This window comes from Lithobates pipiens, unplaced genomic scaffold (genome assembly GCF_037356315.1).
Source record: "Lithobates pipiens isolate NorthernLeopardFrog02 unplaced genomic scaffold, aLitPip1_a1.2 Scaffold_18, whole genome shotgun sequence".
Classification (NCBI taxonomy): domain Eukaryota; kingdom Metazoa; phylum Chordata; class Amphibia; order Anura; family Ranidae; genus Lithobates; species Lithobates pipiens.
In genome coordinates this window covers 85,958,940-85,981,386 of record NW_027507758.1, presented here as the reverse complement: position 1 = coordinate 85,981,386, position 22,447 = coordinate 85,958,940, and the positions used below count along the sequence as shown (strand labels likewise).

At 43.5% G+C, this 22,447-nt stretch overlaps 1 protein-coding gene across 1 annotated transcript in view; it reads right to left on the bottom strand.

Moving 5' to 3' along the window:
* Positions 1–22,447, bottom strand: part of GALNT14 (polypeptide N-acetylgalactosaminyltransferase 14) — a 716,679-nt gene that overhangs the window by 122,179 nt on the left and 572,053 nt on the right. The window contains exons 8-9 of the mRNA XM_077485880.1: positions 11,927–12,011; positions 10,027–10,130 (exon numbers count right to left, since the gene is read on the bottom strand). Of these exons, the coding sequence (XP_077342006.1) occupies positions 10,027–10,130; positions 11,927–12,011 (189 nt within the window). The remainder of the gene's footprint in view (positions 1–10,026; positions 10,131–11,926; positions 12,012–22,447) is intronic.

Here is a 22,447-nt window from a genome sequence, read left to right as displayed (position 1 = left end):
CAATTGCGGTGATGGTACCAGCGCGCGCTGCCATATAATGGAATGTGTCAGCGCCTAAACTCCTGGCTTGTTCTGGCTCAGTCATGCAAGGCCTCTCATCCTGACACGAGCCACGCTTCTGTTTTTTCACTAATTCCATTTGTATTGTCACTTTTCTCAGACAGATATGGGCGGCTATTGAATTTTCACCTCATCTCCATCTCATTAAATCTCTGAGCTCCGCTAAAACGTCATACGCAAATCGCCTGCTGAACACGCCAAGCATTTCTGACAGAAACTCACAGAGGGCAGGCGCTGAGTCCAGGTCGTGTCATATTAATAAAGCTGCAAGTTACTTTAATATTCTAAGTTCACACATGTCACAATCGACATTGCTAACAGTGTTATACAGCTCATCACAGGGGTCTTATTAAAGGTACATGAAACAATCAATCCACCCAAAACTTGTATTTTGATATTTTTGGTAGATGCAGGAGAAAAGAAAAGAAAAATAACTGCCCTCTAAGAACTGCAGGCAAACAGCTAAATTGTATATAATAAGCGACCACCTTGTTACCCTACAACTTAGATGAATGAAAATAGAGCTGCTGCCATGAGAGAAGTAAAAGTTGTTATCGATCAAATGTTGACCCCTTACACAAATTTTATAGGGCAAGACAACGCTTGTAACATACACCACCTTTAAATTAAATTATACAATTTACAAACAAAATAAATAAATAATTAAAAAAACTGTATGTAATGACTCCACATATTTTTTGTGCTCTGAATTTCTTCCTAGCCACACATGCTCAGAAGAAATGCGTTTCGTCATACACGTGTGACGTCCTCAGGAGCCTCTACATCTATGACAAAACACGTAGGGTGAGACTTCCAGTTATATCACTTCTGCTTGGCTGTAACGCACGCTGGAAGGCACTGGAGGTTTATAATTTCAATGCAAAATTGAAATACACACATAACGGCTAGTTATAGGTTGGGGCGGTTGCCATTTTTTGTACCATGGGTTGAACTGGGTGCAGAGACGCACTGAGTGCCATTGTGCTTCTGCTGGGCATCACATGAGCTCCCTCCAAACATACCTGCCCTTAAAATGGTTGTAAAGGTAGAAGGTTTTTTTATCTTAATGTAATCTATGCATTAAGATAAAAAGCCTTCTGTATGCAGCAGCCCCCCTCAGCCCCCTAAAACTTACATGAGGTCCATCTAAATCCAGCAATGTTGCACGAGAGACTCGGCTGTCTGGGACTCCCCTCATTGGCTGAGACAGTATTTGCTCCCGTTGCTGTCAAATTCAGTGAGCCAAAGAGGAGAGAAAGGGGGCAGGGCCTAGCCGCAGCTCCGTCGCTGAATGGACACAGGGAGTTGTGGCTCGCCTTGGGTGCCCCCATAGCAAGCTGCTTGGAATGCATATAAGAATACATGGCATCTCATCATGTGCCAAACTTTTACAGCGAGGTATTATGCGTTGTGATAGCATTGGTCAAATTGCGGGTTATAACAGACATTATCACTAGCACTATAATATGAATAATACTAATAATAATTATTTGATCCCCTGCAGTTTGCCCACTTACAAAGAAATGAAGGGTCTATAATTTTTATCATGGGTGTATTTTATTAAAAGAGACAGAATACCAACCAAAAATGCAGAAAACAACACATGATACAAATGTTATAAATTGAGTTGCAGTTCAGTGTGTAAAATAAGTATTTGATCCCCAAGCAAAACATGGCTTAGTACTTGGTGGAGAAACCCTTGTTGGCAAGCACAGAGGTCAGACGTTTCTGGTGGTTGGTTTCCAGGTGTGCACACATCTCAGGAGAGATTTTGGTCCACTTTTCTTTACAGATTTTCTCTAAATCCTTAAAGTGTAAAAGTAAACTCCCCTATCAGCCAAGGAAGCTGCCATCTTTGCCTCTGTTTAATCTACAACTGCCATGATGCTGCGCATGCTGGTCACTCAGCTGCACCGTATCCTGGAACATTATGCTTGTGAGCTTCACATGCCCACAAGCAATATGGAAAATGCCACAACAGCATAATCTAAGTTTCTTTTTGATATAAAAGTGAACATTGTGCGCAAAATTTTTATAAACAAGTGAGTGGTATATGTCATGACCTTAAGATATGCAAAGATAAAAAAAATATATAAGGGACAGTGTAAAAATAAAAAGTAAAACAAATAAGAAAAAAAAAAGTAATGCACCCTGTCCCTCCGTGCTTGCGCGCAGAAGCGAATCTATACGTAAGACGTGCCCGCATATGTTCAAACAACACATGTGAGGTATTGTTAGAGTGAGAGCAATAATTCTAGCAAAAGACCTCCTCTGTAACTCAAAACTGGTAACCTGTAGAAATTTTTAAACATCGCCTATGGAGATTTTTAAGTGTCAAAGTTTGTCGCCATTCCACGAGCGGGTGCAATTTTGAAGCGTGACATTTTGGGTAACAATTTACTCAGCGTAACATAACCTTTACAGTAGAATAAAAAAAAGTCGGGCTAACTTTACTGTTTTCTTATTTTTTAATTCAAATAATTTTCCAAAAAACAAATTGCAAAGACCGCTGCACAAATACGGTGTGACATAAAGTATTGCAACGACCACAGTTTTATTGTCTAGGGTGTCTGAAAAAAATATATAATGTTTGAGGGTTTTAAGTAATTTTCTAGCAAAAAAATAAATGATTTTAACTGGTAAACACCAAGTGTAAAAAATAGGCCGGTCCTTAAGTGGTTAAATTACACCTATGATAAAAAAATGATAAACCCTTCAAATGGGTAAATGTAAAAAATCAGCAGGGGATCAAATAATAATTTTCCCCACTGTAGATAAAGTGCCTTAGCACAACACAACACAGTGGTGTGAATGTTTTGTACACTGGAAAAATAATGAAATGTGGTTTCATGCATTTAAGTGCATTTAGAGCTCATTCAAAATAAATAGGCCGTCTTAACACATTATGTGTCAATGCACAGAAATGTAAGTGTTATGGAGTTAATAGTCCCATCAACACCAAGCTCATTAAAAAGAGTGAAGGAATGGGTTGTATCTTATGCTTAAAAGTAAGTAATAGGTGCATCTCAAAAAATTTGAATATCATCAAAAAGTTAATTTATTTCAGTAATTCAATTTAAAAGGTGAAACTCATATATTATAAAGATTCAGTTCACACATAGTGATATATTTCAAGCATTTCTTTCTTTTAATTTTGATTATGGCTTACAGCTAGTGAAAACCCAAAATTTCGAAATGTTGGCTTACCGAAAAGCATGCCCATGTACAGTATAGTATGCACTCAATACTTAGTCGGGGTTCCTTCCTTTTGCATGAATTACCACATCAATGGCATGGAGGCGATCAACATGTGGCACTTCTGAGGTGTTATGGAAGCTTTGATAGCGGCCTTCAGCTAATCTGCATTGTTGGGTCTGGTGTCTTCATCTTGACAATACCCCACAGATTCTCTATAAGGTTTAGGTTGGGCAAGTTTGCTGGCCAATCAAGCACAGTGATACCATGATCATTAAACCAGGTATTGGTAATTTTGGCAGTGTTGGCACGTACAAAGTCCAGCTGGAAAATGAAATCAGCATCTCCATAAAGATGGTCAGTAGAGGGAAGCTCTAGAATTTTCTTTTAGAGGGCTGCGCTGACTTTGGACTTGATAAAACACAGTGGACCAACACCAGCAGATGACATAGCTACCCAAATCATAACTGACTGTGGAAACTTCACACTGGACCTCATGCAACTTGGATTCTGTGCCTCTCCACTCTTCCTCCAGACTCTGGGACCTTGATTTCCAAATGAAATGCAAAATGTATTTTTATCCAAAAAGAGGATTTTGGACCACTGAGCAACAGTCCCATCCATTTTTTTTTGCTTGAGCCCAGGTAAGACATTTCTGACATTGTTTCAGGAGTGGCTTGACACACGAAATGTGACAGTTGTAACCCATGTCCACAATACGTCTGTGTGTGGCGGCTCTTAAAGCACTGACACCAGCCGTAATCCAGTCCTTGTGAATCTCCCCCAAATTCTTGAAGGGCCTTTGCTTCACAATCCTCTCAAGGCTGTGGTTATCCCTGTTGCTTGTGCACCTTTTTCTACAACACCTTTTCCTTCCATTCAATGTTCCATTAACATGCTTGGATACAACACACTGTGAACAGCCATCTTCTTTAGCAATGACCCTTGGTGCCTTCCCTGCCTTGTGGAGGGTATCAATTACTGTCTTCTGGACAACTGTCAAGTCAGCAGTCTTCCCCATGATTGTGTAACATACTAAACCAGACTGAGAGACCATTTGAGCCAGGTAAGCCAATCAGTAAAATTGTATGAAAAATACCGCTTTCGATGTAACCGTACTATAATCGGCTCGTTAGTACAGAGCTTTCGAACGTTGATCAGGACAGTTCATCTGATATTATTTGATCAGACATGCACAAAAATATTTTTTTGTACAATGCCAGATCGTATGATTTTCGTTTAATCAGTATAGCTGTTGTTCGAAAATGCAATACAAATGCATTACAACACATAACATCACTTCTGAATTTTTAATTCTGTCACATAAGAATTTTCGTGACTAAAGCAAAATCATCAGATTCGATTTGAGATTTGCATGCAAAAAAAACGAAGGATCATTTGTCTGATAAGCTTGCCGTGTTTACCAGGCTTTAGAGTCTCAGGAAACCTTTACAGGTGTTTTGAGTTAATTAGATGATTAGAGTATGATACCATGAGTCTACAATATTGAACTTTTTCACAATATTCAAATTTTCTGAGATACTGGATTTTGGGTTTTCACTAGCTCTAAGTCATAATCATCAAAATGAAAAGAAAGAAATTCTTGAAATATATCACTCTGTGTGTAATGAATCTATACAAGGCTCTGTTCTTGGACCCCTTCTGTATCTACACCTCCTCCCTTGGTCACTTGATAATGCCCACGGCTTCTCATACAACTTATACACCGAAGACACCCAAATCTATCTGTCTACTCCTCACCTCACTCCTTCAGTCTCCTCTCGCATTACTGACTGACATAGCATGGATGTCGGACCACTTCCTTAAACTAAGTATCTATAAAACTGAGCTATTAATATTCCCCCCTGCACATGCCCCCCTCCATGACTTTTCCATCAAAATCAACAATGCAACTATCAGTCCCTCCCCTCATGCCAGGGTACTAGGTGTAATCCTAGACATTTGTCATTTCAGCCTCAAGTTCAATCCTTGTCAAAAGTTAGTAGAATTCACCTCCGTAACATCTTTAAAATTCTCCCCTTTTAACAAATGAAACCACCAAGCTCCTCATTCACTCCCTTGTTATCTCTCGTCTTGAATATTGCAACTCCCTTCTCATTGGCCTACCTCTCCACAGGCTATCTCCTCTTCAGTCTATCATGAATGCTGCTGCCAGACTTATACATCTTACCAACCGCTCAGTGTCTGCCAACCCTCTCCTCCAATCCCTACACTGGCTCCCAATCACCCAGCGAATTCAATTCAAAATACTAACCACAACATGCAAAGCTATTCAAAACTCTGCTCCGAGCTACATCACCAACCTTGTCTCCAAATATCACACAAATCGTCCTGTCCGCTCTTCTCAAGACCTCCTTCTCTCAAGCTCTCTCGTCTCCTCCTCCCATGCTCATCTCCAGGATTTCTCTAGAGCCTCTCCCGTCCTCTGGAACTCACTATACCTCCACCTATCCGGCTATCCCCTACTCTTGCTACCTTCAGGCGATCCCTGAAAATCCCTGAAAACTCATCTCTTCAGGAAAGCCTATCATGTCTCCAATTAATCTTTTACTACTTCCATCAGCTCATTCCCAACAGTTATAACCTTTTGTACCACCAGCCCCACCCTCCTGTATTTTATTGTATTATAACTGTATTGTCTCCCTTTTATATTGTAAAGCGCTGGGTAAACTGTTGCCGCTATATAAATCCTGCATAATAGTAATAATAATATACAATATATGTTTTACTTTTTTAATTGAATTACTGAAATAAATTAACTTTTTGATGATATTCTAATTTTTTGAGATGCACCTGTAGATCAGACCAAAATGAGGGACAAATGAGGAGGAAAGAGGGAACGAGGGACTTTGTTCCAAATCAGGGACAGTCCCTCGAACTCAGGGACAGTTGGGAGCTATGCAGATAAAGTCTCTCTTATGCGGCGTACACACGACTGGACTTTCCGTCAGAATAAACTCTGACGGTCTTTACAACGGAGTTCCTACGGAACAGACTTGTCTACACACGATCACAGTTAGTCAGTTCGTTAGAACGCGATGGCGTACGACGGGACTAGAAAAGAAAGTTCAATAGCCAGTAGCCAATAGCTGCCCTTGCGTCATATTTGGTTCGTCGGACTAGCATACAGACGAACAGTTTTCCCGATAGGAATACATTTTAAAAATGTAAAACATGTTCTACTTCAAAGTCCTTCAGACTTTTTGAGAAAAAAAAAGTCAGCTGAAGCCCACACACGATTAGAATATCCGAAGAAATGATTCCGTCTGACCTTTTCTGACGGAAAGTCTGGTTGTGTGTACGCGGCATTAGCGTGTGAAACAAACTGCAATAGAGAAAAGCAGTGGAAGCGTGTCCTATGACCAAACCCATCACCACCATCATGGGTTCTGTCAAAGGTCAGGAACGTGAAGAGTTTGTACCTCTTGTATAGTCTTGTAGCGCCTGCCAGTGACATTGGTTTCCTATCTTAACAAACTTCACTCCATTGCCTGCTTTGTACTCAAGCTTTCTGGACTTACAGTTCAATCTCAGCTTGCTGATAATGATTGCTGACCTCCCCCTCATTCCCTGTGCAGGTTTTTCTAAAATCCCATACCCTCACACCTGTGTCCTAAATATCTGCTATGCTCATGTGACAAAGTTTCTCCATTTCTGCAGTCCTAACTCCCCACATTAGGCCAAAAGGCCTCGCTTTCCCCTCACAATAAGCTTGCTATCCGTCACATTTAATATTTAGGAAAGCATAGTTGTCAAATAATCATTGACTGAAACAAATTCCTCTTCCTAATGATGATATAATGCATGCTGAAACAAATGTTACCATAACTGGCTTTTTAGCTGTATTTTATCTGCGTCAATACCATTTTCTATCGCAGCGAGATTAGCAAACCAGTTCAGGATTGCCCCAAGGAAACATATTGATTAATGTGCACCAAAAATAAAAAGCCATTTGAATTGATTTACCTTTTTCATAAAGTCAACAGCATGATTTATGTATTTTCTATACTTGTAAAATTCCCACATACCTCTTGGTAAATAGCAATCTGTTTAATGAGCTTTCACAAGACAGGGAATGAATATTTAATAATTCATTTTTTACGAGAGCTTTGAATAACTTTATATTACGTTTGCATATTTACAGGCTACAGACTATGATTACTCTTGTTAAACAGCAATTTACTCTGCAAAGTAGAACGGTAGTTACAGTTACTATGTTGTATCATACCTGAAAGCCTTTCTATTCTCAAGGTAGAAATGAAAGAAATGCAGCTTTCTACTTTACACTACAAATACCAGCATAGTACCTACTAGTAAACAGAGGGGTATACAACCCCAATTCCAAAAAAGTTAGGATGCTGTGTAAAATCCACATAAAAACAGAATGCGATCATTTGTAAATCACATAAACCATTATTTTATTCCCAATAGTAAACATATCAAATGTTAAAACTGAGAAAATGAAACATTTAATGAAAAAAATAAGGTCGTTTGAAATTGATGGCAACACATCTCAAAAAGCTGAGACAGGGCAACAAAAATCTGGCAAGGTAAGGGATACTAACATTGAAGAGCTGGAAGAACATTTTGCAAGAAAATATGTTAATTTACAACAGGTCAGTAACATGATTGGGTATAAAAGATGCATCTTATGCATCTTATAGAATCAGTATCTCAGAAGTAAAGATGGGCATAGGTTCACTAATTTGTGAAAAGCTGCACCTACAAATTGTCGAACAATTTCAGAATAATGTTCCCTAATGTAAAACTGCAAACTCTTTAAATATATAATCTACAGTACATAATATCATCAAACGATTCTGAGAATCTGGAGAAATCTGTGCACAAGGGAAAAGGTCGAAATGCAATATTGGATGCCTGTGAACTTTGGGCCCTCAGGCGGCACTGCAATAACATGACATGACATGACATGGTTCTGTGATGGGCATGATGGGCATCACTGCATGGGCACCATCCAGAAACAACGCCCTCTTCTCTGGGCCAAAGTTTATTAAAATGGTCTGCTGCAAAGTGGAAAACTGTTCTGCGGTCAGACAAATCGAAATTTGACATTCTTTTTGGCAACCATGGGTGCCACATCCTTCAGTCTAAAGAGGAGAGAGATCTTCTGGCTTGCTATCAGCTCTCAGTTCAAAAATCGACATCTCTGATGGTATAGGGGTGCATTAGTGCAAATGGGCAGCTTGCACATCTGGAAAGGCACCATCAATGCTCAAGATACTGTATATCCAGGTTTTAGAGCAGCATATGCGCAAAGAAGAATGAGACAATATTCCTGTCCCAAAATTCCAGCAACTGGTCTCCTCAGTTCTCAGATGTTTACAGAGCTTTGTTAAAAGAAGAGGGGATGATTCACCATGGTAAGCATGGACCTGTTAGTGATTCAGTTTGCATTCACTTTAAATCACCTCTAAGCCATCTCACCTCTTTTTCCCCAAAAATAATTTTTTTTCTAATCTTTTATTATGAACGAGAACTCTCATTAGTTCTAATAATATAGATACATACCTCTAATTCCTCTCTAAATTTTCTAATGTCCTTCATGCTATACAGTACCTGAAAACTGGCCCCATATTTTAGATGTTGCCTTAAAATATGCTCTTACTGGAAAAATACTATATTAGCATCAAGTGTTTTTTTGTTTTGTTTTTGTTTTTTTGCAATTTGTATACACCTTAAAATGTAATTTGGTTTTGTATGAACTGCTGGGCAGTGTACCCCAACAATTGTTTTAGTTTTTGAGAGTATGAAAGAAATAAAACCCTTTTCTGTTTTTTTTTCCTGTTCTACTTGCGAGATTTCCTTTAATTTTTAGCCCTGGAGATGCAACATAAATGAGAGCAACTCTCCCTAAAGTGAGGGGAATTCACATATTAGACTGTTGTCACTAGGAACATTTGTCCCCAATGGACAAATAACCCCCACATCTTGATCTGAGGGTTAGGCTGATGTTTGGGGTTTAGGGTGAGGGTTAGGTTGAAGGTTGGGGTTAAAGATGAGGGTTAGGTTGATGGTTCGGGCTAAGGATGAGGGTTAAGTTGATGGTATGGGTTTAGGATGAGGGTTAGGTTGGTGGTCTAGGTTTAGGATGAGGGTTAGGTTGAAGGTTGGGGCTAAAGTTGAGGGTTATGTTGATGGTCAGGTGTAGGATGAGGGTTAGGTTTATGGATGGGGTTTAGGATGAGGGTTAGGTTGAAGGTTGGGGTTAAAAATGAGGGTTAGGTTGATGATTGGCGTTTAGGATCAGGGTTGGATTGATGTTAGGGGATTTAGGATGAGGGTTAGGTTGATGATCAAGGTTAAGAATGATTAGGGTTAGATTGATGGCTGGGCTGGGGTTTAGTACTAGAGTTAGATCAATGTTACTCTTGCAGCTTGATCTACCTTTTCAGAACACCATGTTCCTCTAATAATTAAAAAAGGGTTCAAGCAGGTACCTGGAAGTGCCTATACTATATTGTGCACAAGCAGATAGCTATAATGACCACATATTCTCCTAAAGAGTCACTTTGCTTTAACAGATTGACTTGTGGTTCCTTTCCACTAAGAATTTAAGGAAATCCATGGTCACCGAATACACTTTATTTTATAACACCAGCATTGTAATAACAATATAAACAATAGTTATATTTGATAATCTAAAATAATAAAAAATATAAGTAGGCTAGAAATAATTGAAATACAATGCTTTAATTAGGTTGGATGGGTAAGATTTCATTCGTTTCTTACCAAAATTCTCTCCTCCCCAGATGTCCATGGCCGTGTCATATTTCCCCAAGTGAATAAACCAGGATTTGTCGATTACAAATAGACCTCCGGCTATGACAGGAGACCTGTGATTTAAGGGTAGAGAGTTGCATTAATCATTCATGTTGGAAAGAACAGTCAACTGTGAAAAATCTGAGATATTCCAAGCATCTGCCCACTTGCATCCTTTTCGTTACCTTTAAACCTATCTGGCATTTTGTAAAAATACATGATTGATATACTGTACATCTATAGGAGCTGGGGTTTTTTTTGTCAAAGGATTTGCTATTTTGTCACACAAGTACTGAACTTTACACAGCCCTGCCACACAGCACATTCAGGTACAGGCAGTCCCCAGGTTACAAACAAGATGGGGACTGTAGGTTTGTTCTTAACCACATCAATACTTGGCACTTAAACACCTTCCTGCCCAGACCAATTTTGAGCTTTCAGCGCTGTCGCACTCTGAATGACAATTGCGCGGTCATGCTACACTGTACCCAAATGAAATTTTTATCATTTTTTTCCCACAAATAGAGCTTTCTTTTGGTGGTATTTGATCACCTCTACGGTTTTTATTTTTTGCTAAACAAATAAAAAGAGACCGAAAATTTTGAAAAGAAATATGTTTTTTTGTTTCAGTTTTAAAACACTGTAAATAAGTAAGTTTTCTCCTTCACTGATGGGCGCTGGTGGGGCGGCACTGATAAGGTGGCACTGATGAGGTGGCACCAATGAAGTGGCACTGATGAGTTGGCATTGATGGGCACTGATATGTGGCACTGATAGGCGGCACTGATGGGCGACACAGATGGACACTGATAGGTGGCACAAATTGGCACTGATAGCTGGCACGGATTGGCATGGATAGGCAGCACGAATGGGCATGGATAGGCGGCACAGATGGGCATGGATAGGCGGCACCAATGGGCATGGATAGGCGGCACAGATGGGCATGGATGGGCGCTGATAGGCGGCATGGATGGGCACTGATAGTTGGCATTGATGGGCACTGATAGGTGGCACGGATGGGCACTGATAGGTGGCACGGATGGGCACTGATAGGTGTTGCTTACTAGTGTTGCATACACACGGTCGGACAAAGTTGTCGGAAAATCCGATCGTTCGGAACGTGATGATGTTCGTTCGTTACAACGGGACTACATTCAGGCTAGTAGCCAATAGCTTTGGTCTCGTAATTTGATCTGAGCATGCGTAGCACTTTGTCCGATTGGAATTCTCTACAAACGATCGGACAAAGTCCGATCGGATCATGTTGTCGGAAAATTTTATATCCAGCTCTCAAACTTTGTTGGTCGGACATTCCGACGGAAAAAGCCAGATTGGAGCCCACACAGGGTCGGATTATCTGACAACATGGTCCGATCGGACATTTTCCATCGGAATTTCCGACCGTGTGTACAAGGGCTTACAGGAGAGAATTTTCCTTCCTAGTGGTAGATTTCCTCTCACTTCCTGTTGTCTCCCTCCGTTTGTAAGTCGGATGTTTGTAACTAGGGGACCGCCTGTAGTTGACCTCACTTTCACTATTAGGCTTCATGTACCCCGTGCCTACATTTACTCAGCTCATTACTCTCTCTTTATGTCAGCACATGTAAATACAACAGAGTCTGACCAGCTCCTTACCCCTTAGTGCTGCTGTTAAAGGGGGTAGTAGAAAGCATGTATCAAGACAAATGTGAGTACCTCCCTAATTGCATTTAAAATGCATATAATAATTTCTTAATGAATAAAAGAACTGAAATAAATGGTGTTTCTTTTTTTATATATATTCACCTGGAATTCAGTTTAGGGACTCAGAATCACACAAAGTCTTAGATTATAATTATTTTATACCATTTATACCAGATATCGGACTCACTTTATTGGCTCTGTAGGATCTGATCGTTTAGCTTTTTGCTCCACAGAGAGTTGTTCCCATTTAAAGTGCAAACTCCAGTCAAATCCTGAAAAAAACAGAGCAGATAATTATTCTTATTATGATTATTTCCAAGTATGGCAAACATGAAACAAACTGTATATTGATTTTATACCAGCTTTACAATATACTGCTGATTCCTCAAGATTCCATGGCACGTTATTTTGCAGGTGTAAAATACCCCCTTTCAGGTCAATCGCTCTGAATATTGTCTCATTGTTCTGACAGTGTACAATTAAAGAGAATGTGCATGAATTTTATTGGCTCATCACTATGATGACAGCCTCTCCGAACATGAAAGAATCAGAAGTGGGTGAAGTCAGGTTTCGGATCATGGGAGTTTATTTCAAATTGAATTTTATAGTGTCATATCATTATAGGTAATGTGAAAGAACCCACTATGTCACATCACTGGTGCTTTATTACATTTCCCCTTTGTTTGGGTTTACTTTAAAGCGGCATTAAACTCAAAAGAAAATTATTATATTGCACCTTACTAAATCTTTTATGCGGTGGCTGCATTTGTTTTCTTTTTTAGGCTTTCTTTCCTTTATTTGCACCTACAGGGCTTACAATCATCAGCTTTAATTTATTCCTATAAACCTTTATCCCAAAATAAAAAAAATCTGTTGCTGTACCTAGCTGTGTAACTGCAGTGTGAGCTGGTGGTTGGCTTCAATTTGATAGTGTATCTAAATCTGCTAGTCCATCTAACTCTCCCACCCCCGATGACAGCTTATATTAAGGCTTACCCTAGGTTCTGGAAATATCTCCTAAACCTCCGTGGTTTAGGAGATATTTACAATAAAGCTATGCGCCAACGTCTATGGCACATGTGCACATTAGAAAGGGCAGATCGTACCGCTTCTAAAGGGGTCATGCCTTTGCAGGGAAATAAAGAGAAAGTAAAACCCAACAGGGTTTACTTCCTCTTTAGCCCCATACACACTATCAGTTTTTCTGCTGAGTTTTTCCTTCAGATTTACCAAAACCATATAATATGAGGTCAAATCTTAGGAGTTGCAATGTGTATGCAATCAGGCAGGCCCTTCTACTACATGGTTTTGGTAAACCTGAAGGAAAAACTCAGCAGAAAAACTGATAGTGTGTATGGGGCTTTTAAGGTCATAGAGTGGACTAGTCAGTCTCTAGACCTTAATTCTATAGAAAATTTATAGAGGGAGCTGAAACTTCGAGTTGCTAAGAGACCTTAAGACCTTAAGTAAGCCAAGAAACCTTAAGGATTCAGAGAAGATCTGTAAAGAAGAGTAGACCAAAATCCCTTCTGACATGTGTGCAAACCTGGTAACCAACTGCAATAAATGTCTTACCTAAGTAATGTTTTGCTTGGGGATCAAATACTTATTTCTTGATCATACATCACGGGACACAGGAGCTTCATTACATAGTGGGTTATATAGGCACCTCTGGTGATTGGACACTGGTTGACCCAATTAAAGAGAATTCCTCCCCTATATAACCCCTCCCATTTGGGAGGCACCTCAGTTTTTTTTCGCCAGTGTCTGGTCGATGGTCACGTAAAACTTAGCTCTATGCGGGTCCCGGCGAGGGCCGAAGGGCTACATCAAACCGGATCCATACCTCGGGCCGATATTTGACTCCCATGATGGTATGGTACCCGGGCCTCGTCTGCCGAAGAAACGAGGTTCTGCCTGTAAGTCCTCTCCATTGGAAGACTGGGCTCTGGGACAACCAGACTTGGGGTACTGTTGACTCAGGGCGCCCGTAAGTTTCTGGCAGAGCTTTTTACATGGCCCAGGTAGGAGGATCTTTTCGTAAGAACCCCAGATACGCCTGAAGGTTGGCTAACAATACCCGCCGTGATGGGTGAAGGCTGGAATTGGTCTGAGATCAGCAATTCCTGCGGCGGGGACAGGTAAGGGAAGTCATCCTATATATTTTTAATATATGAATGGATTTCTTCATTGTGAGTAGTTGTATGTCTTACCTGGTTTCCACCACTAGATGGAGTAAGAGCAGCCTGATGCATACTTACATGCCTTTCAATACAAACACGCTCAGTGAATGCCTGGTTCTCCAGCTACTCACGTCTCCCTTACAGTTCCTGCCACAAGTTAAGGTAAAAAGGGGTCCCATGCAGGTCCAGGGGTCCCACGTTGCTCCCTTTGGGTTCTCCTTCCCCCCCCCGGATCCCGCGGTCCTCGTGCACGCGCGCAGACGCTTGCACGCGCGCCGGGCGCGCTCCCGGCCTAATGGAGGAGGGGGGGGGGGGTGTGGTTGCCAGCTGTGCACGTTTAGTGTGCTCAATGCTGTAGTGCAGGCGCCAAACGGCCGTTTTAAAAAGCCCAGAGCGTCAGGGGACTGTAACTGGACACACAGGAGCTGTGGGCTGTAAGCATCCGTGTGGGATTGGATCCAGGCAAACCTTAACCAGTTGCCGACCGCCGCACGCCGATGTACGTCGGTAGAATGGCACGGGCAGGCATAAGGACATACATGTACGTCCCTTGCCTCCCGCGGGTCGGGGGCCCGATCGGGCCCCCGCCCGGTGCCTGCGGCGGTCGGTTTTCGTCCGGGAGCGATCCGGGACGAGGGGGCGGCCATTCATTCATGGCCACCCCCTCGCGATCGCTCCCGACGAATAGAAATCCCCGGTGACATCACTTCCTCTCCTGTAATGTAAACACAGGAGAGGAAGTGATGTATTCTCTCCTCCGTGTCGGTATTTTTCGTTCCGACACGGAGGAGAGCGGATCGGTGAGTTGCACCAACACTCTACACACACAGTAGAACATGCCAGGCACACTCACACCCCCCCTTTACCCCCCGATCACCCCCCCAATTACCCCTGCCCCCCAGTCACAGTGACACCAATGTCATTTTTTTTTTTTTTGCATTGGTGTCATTTGTGACTGTAATAACTGTTAGGGCAGTTAGGGTTAGCCCCCTTTAGTTCTAATGTACCCCCCTAACCCCCCCAATAAAGGTTTAACCCCGTGATCACCCCCCGTCGCCAGTGTCACTAAGGCTGGGTTCACATTGCAGCGGTTTATGAGAACGAATGTGATTCGCACCGCACTGCAGTGCAAATCACATCCGATCTCTGTGCGATTCGAGTTCAGCCATTCGCCGCACCCGCCACACCCGCCGCACCCGCCGCAAATTCGCACGGGACCCTTTTTTTGGCCCGCAGCAGAATCGGATCGCATGGGTGTTCACACCATGCGATCCGAGTTTGCAGATCGCACTGCGATATGCGAACTGATCTGGGGGTGTCAGTAACATTTCACTGACACTCCCAGCAGTTCGCATAGGGCAGTGTGAACTGCCGCCGGGAGGCATGCGATGCGGGAACCCGCCGCGGATTCGCGGCGTTTCCGCATCGCTCCAGTGTGAACCCAGCCTAATAAGCGATCATTTTTCTGATCGCCGTATTAGTGTCACAGGTGACGCTAGTTAGGCAGGTAGGTATTTAGGTTCGCCGCAGCTTTTTATAGCGCCAGGGACCCCCATATACTACCGCATAAAGCCCCCTGATTGCCCCCTAGTTAACCCTTTCACCAGTGATCACCATATAACTGTTACAGGTGACGCTGGTTGGTTAGTTATTTTTTTATAGTTTCAGGGCACCCGCCATTTATTACCTAATAAAGGTTTAACCCCCTGATCACCCGGCGGGTGTCATTTGTGACTAATAACTGTTAGGGCAGTTAGGGTTAGCCCCCTTTAGTTCTAAGGTACCCCCCTAACCCCCCCAATAAAGGTTTAACCCCGTGATCACCCCCCGTCGCCAGTGTCACTAAGGCTGAGTTCACATTGCAGCGGTTTATGAGAACGGATGTGATTCGCACCGCACTGCAGTGCAAATCACATCCGATCTCTGTGCGATTCGAGTTCAGCCATTCGCCGCACCCGCCGCAAATTCGCACGGGACCCTTTTTTTGGCCCGCAGCAGAATCGGATCGCATGGGTGTTCACACCATGCGATCCGAGTTTGCAGATCGCACTGCGATATGCGAACTGATCTGGGGGTGTCAGTAACATTTCACTGACACTCCCAGCAGTTCGCATAGGGCAGTGTGAACTGCCGCCGGGAGGCATGCGATGCGGGAACCCGCCGCGCATTCGTGGCGTTCCCGCATCGCTCCAGTGTGAACCCAGCCTAATAAGCGATCGTTTTTCTGATCGCTGTATTAGTGTCACAGGTGACGCTAGTTAGGCAGGTAGGTATTTAGGTTCGCTGCAGCTTTTTATAGCGCCAGGGACCCCCATATACTACCGCATAAAGCCCCCTAATTGCCCCCTAGTTAACCCTTTTACCAGTGATCACCATATAACTGTTACAGGTGACGCTGGTTGGTTAGTTATTTTTTTATAGTTTCAGGGCACCCGCCATTTATTACCTAGTCTCACTAGTGTACCCCTAAATTTAGGGGTGTCTACTTTCCAAAATGGGGTCATTTGGGGGGGGTTTGTGCCATCTTGGCATTTTATGGCCTTCAAAACTGTAACGCCCTTAGAAAGCCTGAAGGCGGTGCTTGGTTTTCGGGGCCCCGTACGCGGCTAGGCTCCCAAAAAGTCCCACATATGTGGTATCCCCGTACTCAGGAGAAGCAGCAGAATTTATTTTGGGGTGTCATTTCACATATGCCCATGGCATGTGTGAGCAATATATCATTTAGTGACAACTTTGTGAAAAAAAAAAAAAAAAAAAAAAGTTTGTAATTTTCCCGCAACTTGTGGCAAAATATAAAATATTCCATGGACTCAACATGCCTCTCAGCAAATAGCTTGGGGTGTCTACTTTCTAAAATGGGGTCATTTGTGGGGGTTTTGTGCCATCTTGGCATTTTATGGCCTTCAAAACTGTAATAGGTAGTGAGAAGTGAACTCAAAAATTTACGCCCTTAGAAAGCCTGAAGGCGGTGCTTGGTTTTCGGGGCCCCGTACGCGGCTAGGCTCCCAAAAAGTCCCACATATGTGGTATCCCCGTACTCAGGAGAAGCAGCAGAATTTATTTTGGGGTGTCATTTCACATACGCCCATAGCATGTGTGAGCAATATATCATTTAGTGACAACTTTGTGTAAAAAAAAAAAAAAATTTTTTTTTTGGTCATTATTCAATCGCTTGAGGCAAAAAAATAAAATATTCAATGGGCTCAACATGCCTCTTATCAATTTCCTTAGGGGGTCTACTTTCCAAAATGGGGTCATTTGGGGGGGTTTTGTACTGCCCTGCCTTTTAGCACCTCAAGAAATGAGATAGGCAGTCGTAAACTAAAAGCTGCGTAAATTCCAGAAAACGTACCTTAGTTTGTAGATGTGACAACTTTTGCGCAAACCAATAAATATACAATTATTGACTTTTTTTTTACCAAAGACATGTGGCTGAATACATTTTGGCCTAAATGTATGACTAAAATTGAGTTTATTGGATTTTTCTAATAACAAAAAGTAGAAAATATCATTTTTTTTCAAAATTTGCGGTCTTTTTACGTTTATATCGCAAAAAATAAAAATCGCAGAGGCAATCAAATACCATCAAAAGAAAGCTCTATTTGTGGGAAGAAAAGGACGCAAATTTTGTTTGGGTACAACATTGCATGACCGCGCAATTACCAGTTAAAGCAGCGCAGTGCCAAAGTGTAAAAAGACCTCTGGTCATTTACCAGCAAAATGGTCCGGTCTGAAAGTGCTTAAGACACCTACTCAGCATCAGGTTGTGCAGTTAAGCATATATTGATTTATTGTGAGACTTTAAGCACAACAAGTGATTGCATTTGTACTAGTACCTCTGCTTTGTAGCTTAGGACTATGTCTCCTCGTAAGAGGATTTCAGGGGCAGGTAATAAAAGCACTGGCAAGTCACCGCCTAGGTCCAGGGGTTCCAAAAGTGCCTGTGAATTACCATCCCCCTCTGCAAGACTGGAGCCTGCCTCTCATAACGAGTCAGTGCACCTGTCAGGTTTGCAGCCTCTCCTAATGTCGCAGCCCCGGTTTATATCACTGAGATTCCCTTAGGGCTACATTGGAGGGTTTTGAAGGAAGGATCATTAATTTTATTTTTGCTTCCCTAAAAGATAGCAGGAAAGGGGTAGATCCCCTCCCTCTGCTGAAATCCCTCTCTCAGATAATTGTTCTGAAAATGAGGAGGGATCCCTATCTTTGGATAAGGGATCATGAGCAGTCGGATAAGTCAGAGGAAGAGGAGATAGTCCCCTCCTCCCAGGCACTCAGAAAGCAGGTGCAGTATTATACTGAATTGGTGCGTACCACATTCAGAATGCCGGCTGCTGAAATCGCTACATCCTCTGTCTCTTCCCTGGGAGTCAGGAAAGCCCCACAGACTGCTTGTTCCATCCCAATTCATCCTTTAACGGATAAATTGATGTATGAGGACTGGGGACATCCCGATAAACTGTTTACTCCTCCCAAGAGGTTTTCTATGCATTATCCTGTGGAGGAAAGTTTCACCAAGAAATGGGGGGTCCCATCTGTCGATGCGGCGGTTTTTTGTGTGAATAAAAACCTAGCTTGTCCTTTGGATAAAGCGCAGGTATTTAAGGATCCAGCTGACAAGGGGCTGGAAACCTTATTAAAAGCCTCCTTTTCCAGGGCCGGCGCTGTGGTGCAACCTACAGTCGCAGCCGTGGGGTTGTGTCAGTTCCTCACGGAACAAGTTAAACAGATGTTTGAACTCCTTCCCAGTGAGGAAGTAGAGAAATATGCAGAATTGCCTCACATCTTGTGTTTCATAACTGATGCGATTTTGGATTCTGTCCAACAAGCATCACGTTTGTCCCTCATGTTGGTTCACATGCGAAGGACCCTATGGCTAAAGAATTGGGCTGCTGAGATGTCATGCAAAAAGCATTTGACTGGGTTTCCGTTTAAAGGGGAACGTTTGCTTCTCGTAGAGAGAATGGGGAGAATTAGATAAATCCGTCCAAAATATTTCGGGAGGTAAGTCTACACTCCTTCCAGTCAAAAAGAGCAAACGTCCTTCATTCAGGCGTACTCTTTCTCCCGAAGCATCAAGCTCTAAACAGTGGGGACGGCCTTCCCAGCCCTCCGCTGCTAGAAAGCCTCAGGGCCGAGCCCAGGGACAGAAAAAGACTTGGGGGCGAAAGCCTGCCAAGCAGACCCCCAAGACCTCCTTGTGAAGGGGCGCCCCCGCTCGGCCGAGTGGGGGAAGGCTCCTGCAATTTGCAGGCGCCTGGCGGGAAGAGATTCAGGACAAATGGGTGATCTCTTCAGTATCTCTGGGCTACAAGCTAGAGTTTCAGAAGATTCCACCTTCTCGTTTCTAAGGTCAAGGATCCCCAAGGATCCGATAAAGCAGAAATCGCTATTCCTGGCCTTAGATCAGTTACTATCCCAGGGTGTGATAGTAGAAGTGAGCCCGAAAGATCAGGGTTCAGGTTTACATCCGAATCTCTTCACCGTTCCAAAAACAAACGGAAGTGTCAGACCTATCTTGGATCTGAAAGACTTAAACAGTTTTTTACATATCCAGTCCTTCCGGATGCAGTCAATACGCACTGTGGTCTCCTCCCTGCAAGGAGGAGAATTCATGGCATCAATAGATATCAAAGATGCATATCTCCATGTGCCAATATTTCTCGCACACCAGAAGTTTCTGAAGTTCGTGGTAGAGCAGCGCCATTTTCAATTTGTGGCCCTGCCGTTCGGCCTAGCTACGGCCCCCCGAGTCTTCACGAAGATTCTAGACCCTCTCTTAACAAACCTAAGAGTTCAGGGCATAGCCGTCATGGCTTACCTCGACGACTTGCTTCTCGTAGAGAGAACTACAACGTGCCTGAGTCGCAGCGTCACCAGAACGCTAGAACATCTAGGGCGCCTAGGTTGGATTATAAACCTAGAAAAGTCGTCTTTGCAGCCGACCACCAGGTTGGATTACCTGGGTCTGATTATCGACACCGCTCAGGGCAGGGTGTTCCTTCCAGGGCCAAAGGCCTTGGCCATTGGAGATCTGGTGCGCCTGATTTTGGGCAGAAGATCTTCCTCCATTTGCTTATGTATGAGACTATTGGGAAAAATGGTCGCCTCATTCGAGGCCGTCCCATTCACCCAGTTCCACTCAAGGCCCCTGCAAAGATGCATCCTTGCGATTTGGAACAGGAAGCCCCAATCCCTGGATCTTCCTATGCGTTTATCCCCTCGGGCACGCAAAAGTCTTGTCTGGTGGTTACAAACCAGGAATTTGCTGAAAGGCAAAACTTTTCTTCCCCTCTCATGGAAGATTGTCACAACGGATGCCAGCCTGACAGGCTGGGGAGCCGTGTTGCAGGGAACATGCTCGCAGGGAAAATGGTCTGCGACTGAAAGTCTGCTGCCCATAAATATCTTGGAGATTCGGGCAGTTTACATGGCACTCAGAGAGTGGTCTCACAGACTGCGAGGTTTCCCAGTTCGGATTCAGTCCGACAATGCCACCGCAGTGGCTTATATCAATCACCAGGGCGGTACCAGAAGTCTGGTGGCCCAAAAGGAGGTGAATCGCATACTTGTCTGGGCAGAAGAGCATGTTCCGTGCCTCTCTGCAGTCTTCATCCCAGGAGTGGAGAATTGGCAGGCGGATTATCTCAGCCGCCAGCAGTTGTGCCCAGGAGAATGGGCTCTGCACCCCAATGTGTTTCGAGACATATGTTACAAGTGGGGCACTCCAGACGTGGATCTGTTTGCATCCAGATTCAACAGGAAACTGGACAACTTTGTGTCAAGGACAAGAGATGCACTTGCTCAGGGGTCAGATGCTCTGACGGTTCCCTGGGATCAGTACAATCTGATCTATGCCTTCCCCCCGAGCCCGCTGCTATCGCGGTTCCTGGGAAGGGTCAAGAGGGAGGCGAAGTCGGTCCTTCTAGTGGCCTCGGCTTGGCCCAGGCGACCATGGTTCGCAGAAATCATGAAGTTGGCAGTGGGCAGGCCATGGACCCTCCCTCTCCGGCCAGATCTGCTCTCACAGGGTCCAATTTACCATCCTGCTTTACGCAGTCTGAATTTGACGGTCTGGCTGCTGAGACCCACATCTTGAGAGGCCGTGGTCTTTCGGGGCCAGTCCTTTCCACTCTGGTCAATGCCAGAAAGCCGGCCTCCAGGCGTATCTATTACAAGATCTGGAGGACATATGTTTCCTGGTGTGAACCCAGGAGATGGCATCCTAGAAGGTATGTCATTAGCAGAATCTTGGCCTTTCTCCAATCAGGCCTTGAAATTAATTTGGCCATAAGCACCATCAAGGTGCAGATTTCGGCCCTATCGGTCTTTTTTCAAAGACCGCTTGCATCACATTCCCTAGTACGGGCTTTTATCCAGGGGGCTATGTGGATAAAACCGCCAGTCAAACCTCCGGTATGCCCTTGGGATCTGAATTTGGTTCTCTCGGCCTTAGAAGCCCAACCATTTGAACCTCTGCATCTGGCTTCTTTAGCTCTCTTGACAAAGAAGCTGGTTTTCCTAGTAGCCATATCCACGGCTAGAAGGGTATCAGAATTGGCAGCTCTTTCCTGTAAAGAGCCCTATTTAATTATCCATAAGGACCGAGTGGCTATGCGTCCCAACAGGTCCTTTCTACCTAAGGTGGTTTCAGGTTTCCACCTGAATCAGGATATAATCCTACCATCCTTTTTTCCAAATCCTCAGTCCACAGAGGAAGAATCCTTACACACTTTAGATGTGGTTAGAGCAATCAGTCTTTATCTTCAAGCTACTGCTCAGATAAGAAAAACTGACTGTTTATTTATTCTGCCAGAAGGCCCTAGAAGGGGTCAGGCAGCGTCAAGGTCCACTCTCTCAAGGTGGATCAGACAGGTTATTTCTCAGGCCTATGACTTAAAGGGGAAGATTCCTCCTTTTCAGGTGAAAGCGCACTCTACTAGGGCTGTAAGTGCTTCTTGGGCAGTGCATCACCAGGCCTCCCTGGCTCAGATCTGTAAGGCTGCGACTTGGTCATCAGTCCACACATTCACCAGATTCTATCAGGTGGATGTCAGAGGGCAAGAGGATATCGCCTTCGGGCGCAGTGTACTGCAAGCTGCAGTTTAGGTCCTCAGGTCCCTGGCGGTCTAGATTTATGATCTGTGTCTCCCTCCCCTCAACCTGAGCATTGCTATGGGACATCCCACTATGTAATGAAGCTCCTGTGTCCCGTGATGTATGATCAAGAAAATGGGATTTTTATATACAGCTTACCTGTAAAATCCTTTTCTTGAGAGTACAATTGGGTTTTACGTGGTTTCTTATTGCTTTGCTACAAAACTGAGGTGCCTCCCAAATGGGAGGGGTTATATAGGGGAGGAATTCTCTTTAATTGGGTCAACCAGTGTCCAATCACCAGAGGTGCCTATATAACCCACTATGTAATGAAGCTCCTGTGTCCCGTGATGTACTCTCAAGAAAAGGATTTTACAGGTAAGCTGTATATAAAAATCCCATTTTTACAAATATATCCCAAATTA